The sequence below is a fragment of the Mizuhopecten yessoensis genome, unplaced genomic scaffold, assembly GCF_002113885.1.
Source record: "Mizuhopecten yessoensis strain PY_sf001 unplaced genomic scaffold, ASM211388v2 scaffold10603, whole genome shotgun sequence".
NCBI lineage: Eukaryota > Metazoa > Mollusca > Bivalvia > Pectinida > Pectinidae > Mizuhopecten > Mizuhopecten yessoensis.
The window spans coordinates 2,319,239-2,333,075 of NW_018408629.1; the positions used below are offsets into that span (position 1 = coordinate 2,319,239).

The 13,837-nt window shown below is 38.7% G+C and overlaps 1 protein-coding gene across 1 annotated transcript; it reads right to left on the reverse strand.

Moving 5' to 3' along the window:
- Positions 1–50: 50 nt before the first annotated feature.
- Positions 51–6,710, reverse strand: LOC110461343 (mitochondrial import inner membrane translocase subunit Tim22-like). The gene is made up of 4 exons (XM_021514784.1): positions 6,472–6,710; positions 4,554–4,738; positions 3,645–3,717; positions 51–1,405 (listed from the first exon to the last, which is right to left on the reverse strand). Exons 1-4 carry the CDS (start codon positions 6,707–6,709, stop codon positions 1,323–1,325), a joined length of 579 nt encoding a protein of 192 aa, XP_021370459.1. The 5' UTR covers position 6,710; the 3' UTR covers positions 51–1,322.
- Positions 6,711–13,837: the final 7,127 nt, after the last annotated feature.

Genomic DNA, 13,837 nt, shown 5'->3' on the forward strand with positions numbered 1-13,837 from the left:
TAAAGGATCTTTTTTAAATATAACAAACAAATCAGCACATTGAATTTCCACACAAAATCATTATTTATTTTGTACAACAAAATTCTTAAAAACTTTTCAACAAGAAGAATATCACAAATTTGATTCTTTTTCATACAGCACATTCACACAATCCAACTGACAGACTTTAAAAACATACTAATAACTATATCATAAAGTATCAACTCACACCCACTCTACTCACAGAGCTCACATTTAAAACATTTTGGACATTTGGTGGTTTCTAATTATATCCCCAACCAAACTGTAGCAACCAAAATAACTATAAATCACCTGGTTGGGTAGTCATAGTAACCAGTGTGTTGATAACAACACTTGATTGGGTAGTCATAGTAACCAATGTGTTGATAACAACACTTGGTTGGATAGTCATAGTAACCAGTGTATTGATAACAACACTTGGTTAGGTAGTCATAGTAACCAATGTGTTGATAAGAAACATTTGGTTGGGTAGACATAGCAACCAATGTGTTGATAAGAATACTTGGTTGGGTAGTCATAGTAACCAATGCGTTGATATAAACACCTGGTAAGGTAGCCATAGTAACCAATGTGTCGATAGAAACACTTGATAAGGTAGCCATAGTAACCAGTGTGTTGATAGAACACTTGATAGGGAAACCATAGTAACCAATGTTTTGATAGAGACACTTGGTAGGGTAGTCATAGTAACCAATGTGTTGATAGAAACACTTGATTGGGTAGTCATAGTAACCAATGTGTTAATAGAACACCTGGTAAGGTAGCCATAGTAATCGATGTGTTAAAAGAACACATGGTAAGGTAGTCATAGTAACCAATGTGTTAATAGAAACACCAGGTTGGGTAGCCATAGTAACCAGGGTGTTTATAGAAATACTTGGTAGGGTAGTCAAAGTAACCAATGTAATGATGTAAGTCGTAATAACCAATGAAATGATGGAAACACTTAAAATATATCTTATCAGATAGTATTACAGACTTGACATTTTCAAAGCTTTATACATGTACACATAAAGATGTCTTCAACACTTAGAGAGTAAAGCGTTTTGTTCCATGTCCATTAATATTTTAGAAAATTTAAGTGTCTTCCTAAAATATATAGCCATCTCATGATGGTCTATCATCATCAGCATATATAGCAATCATGATTAGGTATGATGCCAATTTCATTTCACCAGCTAAAACAAAATGGCAGCCATATGCTTTCATTTTAGGAAACTCTTTCCCCATTGTTGTGTCACATGTCCGATGTAGTAACTGTTATGAAGATTAGAATATAAATCCTAGGAATAATCATTTCATCACATGTGTCTCATGTAATAGTCTATAGCTGTTGAGAAGGCTGCAAATCCTAGAGATCCTATTACTCCGGCTTTGAGTCCCGCTGAAAACAGAAACCAGTCATATATAAGTAAGTACAGAAAGTAAGTCACATCTTAAACTTTAACAAGAGATGCCCACCATTGTACCATCTTCATTACATCTTTGTCAGTTCGATCTTTTCTCTTCTTTTCTCTAATCTGTTTGATCAAGTCATGTTAACAGTAAATGCACCTTGAGGTAACTTTTGATCTAAACTTAATACTGATGTGTATGAAAGCCAACCTTCAAAGTGAGTTTGTCATTTCACATATTTACTAGTACAGTACTTAATGTGAAAGAAATATAATTGATCATTGCAATATGAGAAAGATCTGTTTAGTTCTTCCTATAGCCATTTCGTTTTTATGATCGGTCTCAAAATATAACATGCACAACGAGGGATCGTGGGGAACCTACATATTGAATTTAATAAAGATCCTTAAAGTTATTCCTGAGAAATAGTACTAACAAACCTTCAATGTCAAAAATCGAAGCCTGTCTGCCATTTTGTTTATCTGATCAGTCTCACAAGTAAATATGCACAAGGACCAAGGGGAACCAACATATAGGATTTGATAAAGATCACTCGACTACTTATTGAGAAACAGCAATAACAAATCTTCAATGTCAAAATCAAAGATGGCTGCCTGTCAGCCATTTCGTTTATCTGATCAGTCTCAAAATTTAACATGCACGACTACAGACCTAGGGGAGCCTACATAACATATTTTGGAAAGATCCCTCCAGTTCTTTCTAAGGAATAGTGATAACAAACCCTTAATGTCACAATCCAAGATGGTGGCCTGTCGGTCATTTTCTATATCCGATCAGCCTGAAAACTACAAACCGAGGGATACCTACATATATAATTTGAGATGAACCTCTCCAGTACTTCCCAAGAAATAGTGATAACAAACCTTCACTATCATAATCCAAGATGACTGCCTGTCTGCCCTACACAACTACAGACCTCGGGGAACCTACACATAAAATTTGAAAAAGATTCCTCTGGTACTTCCTGAGAAATAGTGATAATTATACAAACCTTCAATATCAAAATCCAAGATGGCTGCCTGTCGGCCATGTTAATTATCCGATCAGTCTCAAAAGTTGCCCTGCACAACTAAGGACCAAAGGGAACCTACATATGAAATTTGAGAGATCCCTTCAGTACTTCCTCAGAAATAGCGATAACAAACCTTGACTATCAAAATCCAAGATGGCTGCCTGTCGGCCATGTTGTTCATCCGATCAGTCTCAAAAGTTGCCATGCACAACAAGGGACGAAGGGGAACCTACATATAAAATTTAAGAAAGATCCCTCTGGATCTTCTTGAGAAATTGCGTTAACAAGAATTTTTTAAGGATGGACGACAGATAGACAGACGACGGACCACGGACGCAGGGTGATTTGAATAGCCCAACATCAGATGATGGTGGGCTAAAAATTCCAACCCCTCATGCTGCTACTGTAAAATGTTTGGCATCAAGAAGATGTGAAAATCTCAATAAACCACAGGAAATGTTCAATTACTTGTGTGTTTGTAAGTTTAATGAAAGGGCTATTTTCAAGTACCCCCTAAAACAGGTTTTTAAACTAATAAATGAATCAGTTGTCAGCAAAGCACTCCCTCCAGAGTCCCAATGTATAATGAATATTTCACCTAATAACCTTCCTGATTGGTAATCAAATATCCTGTGAATATGGTAAAATGAATGTATTTATTCATCTGGAATCTATTTTAAATACCAAAACAGTTTGGTCTGACCATGATCTTTTAACTTTTGAGTTGTTATTTACATTGAATAATATTTTACATGTGTATCATTATCATGCGAGAAGTCAAATGTTTTCTATTTAGAGTATCAGAAGTTATCCCCCGTGTATAATATGTTCCATGTACATGTACTTTAAATATCCTCCTATCAAAAGTTATCTCCCTTGCACAAAATGTTCCATGAATTCTCTGTAAAAGTTATCTCCCTTGCACAAAATTTCCTTGAACTCTCTGTAAAAGTTATCTCCCTTGTACAATATGTTCCACTAACTCTCCATTAAAAGTGATTTGCATTGAATGAAACATCCCAGATTAATATTCATTTTTAAATTTCACAAATATGCAAACTTATTTCCCTTGTTAAATATATTTTACACATATGACATATTATCAAAAATTATCTCCCTTTTATAATGTGTAACATGCAGAACTGTGGTCGCTATTTGTACTAAATGTGTTCAAATAATCTCCCTTGTATCTTACCTCTTATGCCAAGGACACCACCAACTATTCCACCAGATAGTGTTCCATTGATAAGTTCAGTCTTCCCTCGGTACTGTGTAAGAGAAACAGAAATGGCAAATGGTTGGAGGAATTAGAACTAAGGGTAATTGCATTTAAGTTTTGGTCATGGAAATAAAACCATGATTGTAAGGTATGCATATATAGAGATCAAAGATACAACAACAAGTTATGTTACATGATTAACAGCAGTGATTTTTCTACCTAAACTTTGCAACAGCCTGTGCCTACTGACAATTGGAGAAAATATAACAATATTTTTTATTAGAATTGGGAAGACATTTCTTATTTTTTTGTTCGTGTTGGAAAAAATCAAGCAAATCTTTGCTAGAATTTGGCTGTAAAAGTTAGCACAAGAAAATCAATAACGCCACTGTGATTGAGTGATAAGCATCCAAATGATTGGGACACATTTTACCCTGCAAATATGCCATATATGGATAGCACCAATCAAGCACACTAGATCTAGCCCTAGGAGTGTCATGTGGCTTCAAGGAAACTGTAAACTAATACTGTGAAAGAACTTAATATAAGCTAAAAACTTTGTTTTGCAATCCTTCTGAAATCACATGTTTGTTATAACCCATGTGTGGTATTGAATAAAATACTGTTTAAACTAAAATAACTGGGGTATTGAAATTCCTTCTGCGATGATCCATACATATGTGATGTTAAAAGTAATCAACCAAGATTAAAACTGACTTTTTATCTGTAAAAGAATTTCTTCAAAAAACATATACAAGAAGACATTTACAGTTAAATTTCATAGTGCACCAGCTTAAAAACCAAAACCTTGTCTATTTAAAAAAAAAACCCACTCCAAGTGACGTTCATTTTACACTGGTTCCAAGGACATGTACTGTAACTTACTGATTCAATAACACATTCTGTTGTGGCAAACATGGCTCCAATAATGGCAAAGTTTTTCCCGTAACTCAAGGATCGTGCTTTCATTTCCTTTAGCACCATCTTTGTAGTTGGGGTTTCTGTAGACATCGTAGACATTGGGTCTATGGCCGAAGTGAACAGTCCAAAAACACCTCCTAAGGCGAACCCTGAAACACACCAACACATTGTGTTAGGATGTAACGATGGATGTAATTCAGTTCATACCAGGTATTTTATTTTATTTTACTGTGTTATCCAGAGAATATACCCATTTCATTTTTTTTGCGTATTAACCCAAGTAATATGACCTATCCGCCCTGTGATTGGTTGTAAGTTTCAATTGTGACGTCACGCCTAGGACAAGTACGTGATGTCACAGACTTACGCACTGGAGTCAAAATGGCGGATTATAAATTTCAAGGTTGCATGAAAATTGTCGTTTTACACAAATAAATGCCACAAATCTTGATTATGTGATAAAAGGGATCTTACACTTGTTTTCATTTCATATGATGAAACTCGTCACACATTTTTCATTTCATGAATCTCAAATGAAACAGAACCTCATGTATACATCAGATCCTATAAGATCCTATATATATACATAGTGTTTATTAGTTGTGGTATAGTAGATAAAACCTGGGACCCTCCAAACTTTAGACGGACACTCTACCAATTGAGCTACCTGGCCTGGTCACTGACGATTGACCCAGTCCAGATCCGCTACATTGATGTTCCTCCCTCCTATTATTAAGTTTTGCCCCGAAATCACAACTATCTTTAACCTAGGTTTGCGTATCCCCTTGCCATGCATTTAATCACTGCTTGGAACAAAAGATGTCAAGCTCGCCAACTTTGTAACAGGAGAAAGAGAAATGTACAACCAGACTGGAATTTGATCCTAGGACCCTCCAAGTTTTAGATGGACCCTAGCTATAGGCCTCTACCAATATTGAGCTATCTTGATGCCGATGATCATACCAGTCCAGATCAACTACACGTATATATATAAACAATGTACTATGAAACATATTTCTACAGATAAGATACTATTTCTTGATGAACTGGTGTGCTGGTTAATCTGACTCAGTGATTTTGGTAGAATTTTTTTCAGGCGAGGCCTGAACATCTCTTTTCTCATTTTTTTTTATGAATCTCATATACAGTAATTATGTGTCCTCACACAGTTGTTGAGTCACACAGGAAAATCACGAGTTCAGGACTCCAATTACTGAGTCCTATTTTTTTTATTTCTATAGGTCAGAATATTGGATAAATGAATAGTTTATACAATTTTGCATAAAATGTTGGAAGGCTGGGAATACAATTTAATTTCAAATCATATAACAAATTGGTAAACAGACTAATATGCCTTAGACCATATAATATAATTGTCTGGGGATGTCAGGACAATCAATTAAAAACACAAGTAGGTGGATTATAACGGCAAAACAACCGGTCACTAACGTTATCAGGTTGGGCACAATGGCACATATGGGTAATCATCCTACATTCGGGTAACAGTACTAGTTACACATTTCAGTAATAATGTTATTACTGAAATGGGTAATAAAGTGAAATAAAAAAACACAAAGATCTTTTACACATTATGAACAAAAAAGGGCGTCATTCTTTCAACATAATCAAATAAAAAATACAATTCAGTACAAAAATTATAAATTTAGTTGTCTAAACTTTTGTGAAAATGACAAATTGTATCACCACCTGGTTATAGTCTGGTGCTAGCGCTGTAGGCCCATATATAAAAGGTACTAACTGAAAAGTGCTGCCATATCAACTTTATACACCTAACATGAAAGCTAGTAGCAGAATCGATATAGAATGTGTATTCCAATATATGATCAGGATATGATGTATATATAATTAGTGAAGATCTTACCCATGACCCCACTGGCACAAAATTTGAAGCTGCAACTTTCGAAGAACTTGGAGATCCTGACCTCTTGTTTGTGCATTGGAAGTCTGGGTATGCCACCAATAATAATAGGAGCTTGGTATTTTCGATTTCCATTCTTTTCTCCTAACACTTCATCCACCACATTGGTAAAATTTATTAACGATAAGTCTGTCAGTGCCCCGTCCTTACTTGGACCGTGGGGCTTTGTGGGCGCAGCCATTTTGAATGTTTCTAAATTGGAAAAGTAACCGGACTTGTATATCCGGAATAGTTGCATCAGGTTTCTGTTCCCGCTTTCAGCATAGACCTAAATTTACTTTAGGTCTCTGCTTTCAGTTCATGTACAGACATCATAATGATGAAATTTCGAATTTGAATAATATTTCATCTAACCATTCTAACATTTCTGAATGTTATCATATTATATATTTTTATATTATATTAAAATAATGATATACACAGAGACGTATACATTACATATATCTATATATACAATGTAAACGTCTCTGATATACATAGACATATAGATTCTATTTCTATTTTCGCACCCCCCCAAAAATTTCATAGATCCTCGTCTATTTCCCTCTATGCATAAGACGCTTACCGTTCTATGGTTCCCACTATGTAGATGACGTTCACCGTTCTATGGTTTTGCCTATGTAGATGACGGTTACCGTTATATGGGTCCCTCTATGTAGATGACGTTCCCCGTTCTACGGTTCCTTCTATGCAGATGACGTTCACCGTTCTATGGTACCCTCTATGTAGATGACGCTTACCATAATATGGTTTCCTCTTTGAAGATGACGCTTACCGTTCTGTGGTTTCCTCTATGTAGATGACGCTTACCGTTTATGGTCCCTCTATGCAGATGTCGCTTACCGTTCTATGGTTCCCTGGATGTAGATGACGTTCACCGTTCTATGGTTCCCTCTATGTAGATGACGCTTACCGTTATATGGTCCCTCTATGCAGATGACGCTTACCGTTCTATGGTTCCCACTATGTAGATGACGTTCACCGTTCTATGGTTCCCACTATGTAGATGGAGCTTATACCGTTCTATGATTCTCTAGGCTATGTAGATGACGCTTACCGTTCTATGGTTCCCACTATGAAGATGACGTTCACCGTTCTATGGTTTTGTCTATGTAGATGACGGTTACCGTTATATGGTTCCCTCTATGTAGATGACGTTCACCGTTCTATGGTTCCCTCTATGTAGATGACGCTTACCGTTATATGGTCCCTTTATGCAGATGACGCTTACCGTTCTATGGTTCCCCCTATGTAGATGACGTTCACCGTTCTATGGTTCCTTCTATGCAGATGACGTTCACCGTTCTATGGTTCCCTCTATGTAGATGACGGTTACCGTTCTATGGTCCCTCTATGTAGATGACGCTTACCGTTCTATGGTTCCCACTATGTAGATGGCGCTTATACCGTTCTATGATTCTCTAGGCTATGTAGATGACGCTTACCGTTCTATGATTCCCTCTATGTAGATGACGGTTACCGTTATATGGTTCCCTCTATGTAGATGCCGCTTACCGTTCTATGGTTCCCCTATGATTCTCTAGGCTATGTAGTTGACGCTTACCGTTCTATGATTCCCTCTATGAAGATGAGGGTTACCGTTATATGGTTCCCTCTATGTATATATAGCTTACCGTTCTATGGTTCCCCTATGATTCTCTAGGCTATGTAGATGACTCTTACCGTTCTATGATTCCCTCTATGTAGATGACGGTTACCGATATATGGTTCCCTCTATGTAGATGCCGGTTACCGTTATATTGTTCCCTCTATGTAGAAGACGTTCACCGTTCTATGGTTTTGTCTTTGTAGATGCCGCTTACCGTTCTATGGTCCCTCTATGAAGATGACGCTTACCGTTCTATAGGTTCCTCTTTGTAGATGACGCTTTCCGTTCTATGGTTTCCTCTAGGTAGCTAAGTTAACCGTTCTATGTTTACCTCCAAATAGATGACGCTTACCGTTCTATAGGTTCCTCTTTGTAGATGACGCTTTCCGTTCTATGGTTTCCTCTATGCAGATGACGCTTAACGTTCCATGGTTCCCTTTATGTTGATGACGCTTACCGTTCTATGGATTCCTCTATGTAGATAACGCTTACCGTGCTACGGTCCCTCTAAGTAGATGATGATTACAGTTCTATGGTTCCCTCTATGTGGATGCCGCTTACCGTTTTATGGTTTTCTCTATATAGATGACGTTTACCGTTCTTTGGTTTCCTCTATGCAGATGACGCTTAACGTTCCATGGTTCCCTTTATGTTGATGACGCTTACCGTTCTTTGGTTTCCTCTATGTAGATGACTCGTACCGTCCTATGGTTTCCTCTATGTAGATACCGCTCACCGGTCTATGGTGCCCTCTATGTAGATACCGCTCACCGTTCTATGGTTCCCTCTATGTAGATAACGGTTACCGTTATATGGTCCCTCTATGTAGAAGACGCTCACCGTTCTATGGTTTCCTCTATGCAGATGACGCTTAACGTTCCATGGTTCCCTTTATGTTGATGACGCTTACCGTTCTATGGATTCCTCTATGTAGATAACGCTCACCGATCTATGGTTCCCTCTATGTAGATGACGGTTACCGTTCTATGGTCCCTCTATGTAGATGACGCTCACCGTTCTATGGTTCCCTGTATGAAGATGACGTTCACCGTTCTATGGGTCCCTCTATGTAGATGACGCTAATCGTTCTATGGTTTCCTCTATGCAGATGACGCTTAACGTTCCATGGTTCCCTTTATGTTGATGACGCTTACCGTTCTTTGGTTTCCTCTATGCAGATGACGCTTAACGTTCCATGGTTCCCTTTATGTTGATGACGCTTACCGTTCTTTGGTTTCCTCTATGTAGATGACGCCTACCGTTCTGTGGTAGATGACGCTTTCCGTTCTATGGTTTCCTCTAGGTAGCTAAGTTAACCGTTCTATGTTTACCTCCAAATAGATGACGCTTACCGTTCTATAGGTTCCTCTTTGTAGATGACGCTTAACGTTCTATGGTTTCCTCTTAGTAGATGACGCTTATCGTTCTATGGTTCCCTGTATGTAGCTGACGTTCACCGTTCTATGGTTTTGTCTATGTAGATGACGCTTACCATTCTATGGTTTCCTCTCTGTAGATGACGCTTACCGTCCATGCAGATGACGTTCACCGTTCTATGGGTCCCTCTATGTAGATGACGCTTACGGTTTTATGGTTCCCTCTATGTAGATGCCGCTTACCGGTTTATGGTTTCCTCTATGTAGATGACGCCTACCGTTCTGTGGTAGATGACGCTTTCCGTTCTATGGTTCCCTCTATGAAGATGACGTTCACCGTTCTATGGTTTTGTCTATGTAGATGACGCTTACCATTCTATGGTTCCCTGTATGTAGATGACGTTCACCGTTCGATGGTTCCCTCTATGTAGATGCCGGTTACCGTTATATTGTTCCCTCTATGTAGAAGACGTTCACCGTTCTATGGTTTTGTCTATGTAGATGACGGTTACCGTTATATGGTTCCCTATATGTAGATGACGCTTACCGTCCATGCTGATGACGTTCACCGTTCTATGGTTCCCTTTATGTTGATGACGCTTACCGGTCTATGGTTCCCTCTATGTAGATGCCGGTTACCGTTATATTGTTCCCTCTATGTAGAAGACGTTCACCGTTCTATGGTTTTGTCTTTGTAGATGCCGCTTACCTTTCTATGGTTCCCTCTATGTATATATAGCTTACCGTTCTATGGTTCCCACTATGTAGATGACGCTTACCGTCCATGCTGATGACGTTCACCGTTCTATGGTTTTGTCTATGTAGATGGCGGTTACCGTTATATGGTTCCCTATATGTAGATGACGCTTACCGTGCTATGGGTTTCTCTTTGTAGATGCCGCTTACCGTTCTATGGTTTCCTTATATAGATGACGTTTACCGTTCTATGGTTCCCTCCATGTAGATGACGCTTACCGTTTTATGGTTCCCTCTATGTAGATGCCGGTTACCGTTATATTGTTCCCTCTATGTAGAAGACGTTCACCGTTCTATGGTTTTGTCTATGTAGATGACGCTTACCATTCTATGGTTTCCTCTATGTAGCTGAGTTAACTGTTCTATGGTTCCCTCTATGTGGATGCCGCTTACCGTTTTATGGTTTTCTCTATATAGATGACATTTACCGTTCTATGGTTTCCTCCATGCAGAACACGCTTACCGTTCTATGGTTCCCTTTATGTAGATGGCGGTTACCGTTCTATGGTCCCTCTACGTAGATGACGCTTACCGTTCTATGGTTTCCTCTATGTAGATGACGCCTACCGTTCTGTGGTTTCCCCTTTGTAGATGGCGCTTATCTTTTTCCTTTGTTGTTTGTTCGTAGTTCATTGGTTTCATCGATTACGTGTTCGAATCACGGGTTTACCTTACTCTTCTGTGTTTCCTGCTAATTTTGGCCTTGGAGACATAGCTAGGTTGCTTTTTGCTCGGGATGTTGGTGATTACTTTTTCTTATGTTTATTGATAATTGCTTTCTTTCAGGTCGTTGGTAATTATTTTCTTTCAGGGTGTTGGAGCTTGCTTTCTCTCATATTATTGGTGATTATTGCTTTCTCTCAGGGTGTTAATTAGTGATGGTTTCTACAAAAGGGTTCTAGCCACAAATTACCATGTGCTGTTTTAGAGCCGTGTAATTAACGCACACAACTCTCGTTGCTTTCTTTCAGTCCCGAAAGGGTTCCGATAAACCCTTTCCCGTGTTATGAACTGAGAACAAGGCAAAGGAAAACAGAAGGCGCCATCACAGGTCGGTAAGTCAACAAATCTATTGTATATCTATACTAACTCTGTGATTCATATCGGCAAACACATGCACGTGCCAAGAAAAACGGAGAGTTTGTTTAGTCAACGTTGGAAAATCTCCAAGTTAATTAGTTGATTTTTGTCTGTATCGCTGGTCAGGAACACTGTGGCCTGATATTTAGTCCCCCACCGGTGACTATAGGTTTTCACTCCGCCCGTCCACTTTTGTGCAAATATATCCTGGGATGGTGGAGTGCAGAGCAAAAGAAGTAGGTCACTGTGACTTCGCGAACTAGTTACATTTGAAAAAAAAATGTCTGGGGCATACAATTCTATATAATTTCACCTGGAGTAGCTAGGTCCTAACCAGATTTGGTATGCAAGTACATCATGAGATCGCGGAGTGCAGATTAAGAGAAGCAGATTCCCTATGCTTTTACCTAAATTAAAAAATAATGCGGCATATTTTATATAATATTTCACCAAGATTAACCAAATGCTGATGGTGGAGTGCAGTGTACGTAAGGTAGGTCACTGTGATATTGGCTTTGACCCCTGACCTCAGCCATTGAAAGAGTTTGTCCAGAGCCCATCCCATGCATTATTTCACCAGGATTAACCCGATCTTGTATGTTTGTACAACTTTGGATGGCGGAGTGCAGAGTACAAGAAGGCGGTCACTGTGACCTTTGCTTTTACCTTACCCTTTTTTTCTAGGGCGTATCTTCTTCACTATTTCATCAGGATTAACCTAATTGATATAAAGGTATATGATACCGGAGTGATAAAAAGGTAGGAGCACCATTTGGTATGCAGAAAGATCCCCGAGAGACGGAATTAACTGTGCCAGAAGAAAAACGCTGTGAGTTTGATGTTAAACCTCTGACTGTCATCAATGAAAAAAAGCCGTATTCTGTATCAAGATACTTTCTTTATTGCATGCTGATCCTAAGATAGGTGAACAGTTTGGTAAAGAACAAACACTAACGGTAGGGGACTAATAGATTGTTTGCCTTGTTTTTATATACTTTCTGGTGTGTAGGTAAAATTATGAAACAGTTTTCGGGATATATACAATTAAATGAACAACCGCAAAGATACCACATTATTGTCAAGGGTTGGTCTCAACCTTGAAAACGTCTGCAGTAATTGTAATAATACTTCGTTCACATCAAGAACGGTTTCAAAATGCCATGTCTATAATTCTCATATCCCTGTGATCAGAAACGTTTAATTAATCAAAAGCAATGGAGGCGTTATGTCTGGTTACATAAATCTTGTACTTGGTGCGATACTCGTACATCTTTATAGTCTAATTAAAATCAGACCTCTCTAGACCATTTCGACACCTACGCTTTCTCAGCTTAGGTTGCAAAGCGGTCTTGAGGGGTCGGAGTTTACTTTGATTGGCATCTTCACAGCCTTCTCCATTTGTACATGTCTCTGTGACATTTCTTCATTTACTATGAGATAAAAAGCACAAAGAAAATTGCNCGCTTACCGTTCTATGGTTTCCTCTAGGTAGCTAAGTTAACCGTTCCATGTTTTCCTCCATATAGATGACGCTTACCGTTCTATGGTTTCCTCTAGGTAGACGACGCTTACCGTTCTATGGTCCCTCTAAGTAGACGACACTTACCGTTCTATGGTTTCCTCTAGGTAGATGACGCTTACCGTTCTATGGTTTCCTCTAGGTACATGACGCTTACGGTTCTATGGTTTCCTCTATGTAGATGATGCTTACCGTTCTATGGTTTCCTCTATGTAGCTCNGTTAATTAGTGATGGTTTCTACAAAAGGGTTCTAGCCACAAATTACCATGTGCTGTTTTAGAGCCGTGTAATTAACGCACACAACTCTCGTTGCTTTCTTTCAGTCCCGAAAGGGTTCCGATAAACCCTTTCCCGTGTTATGAACTGAGAACAAGGCAAAGGAAAACAGAAGGCGCCATCACAGGTCGGTAAGTCAACAAATCTATTGTATATCTATACTAACTCTGTGATTCATATCGGCAAACACATGCACGTGCCAAGAAAAACGGAGAGTTTGTTTAGTCAACGTTGGAAAATCTCCAAGTTAATTAGTTGATTTTTGTCTGTATCGCTGGTCAGGAACACTGTGGCCTGATATTTAGTCCCCCACCGGTGACTATAGGTTTTCACTCCGCCCGTCCACTTTTGTGCAAATATATCCTGGGATGGTGGAGTGCAGAGCAAAAGAAGTAGGTCACTGTGACTTCGCGAACTAGTTACATTTGAAAAAAAAATGTCTGGGGCATACAATTCTATATAATTTCACCTGGAGTAGCTAGGTCCTAACCAGATTTGGTATGCAAGTACATCATGAGATCGCGGAGTGCAGATTAAGAGAAGCAGATTCCCTATGCTTTTACCTAAATTAAAAAATAATGCGGCATATTTTATATAATATTTCACCAAGATTAACCAAATGCTGATGGTGGAGTGCAGTGTACGTAAGGTAGGTCACTGTGATATTGGCTTTGACCCCTGACCTCAGCCAT

Excerpts from the sequence above, each read along its gene's own strand:
- LOC110461343 (XM_021514784.1), bottom strand. The coding sequence starts at position 6,709 with ATGGCTGCGCCCACAAAGCCCCACGGTCCAAGTAAGGACGGGGCACTG. Across the intron at positions 3,718-4,553 it reads CAGAATGTGTTATTGAATCA|TACCGAGGGAAGACTGAACT; the intron begins GTAAGTTACAGT and ends TCTCTTACACAG. Across the intron at positions 1,406-3,644 it reads TGGTGTCCTTGGCATAAGAG|CGGGACTCAAAGCCGGAGTA; the intron begins GTAAGATACAAG and ends TTCTGTTTTCAG.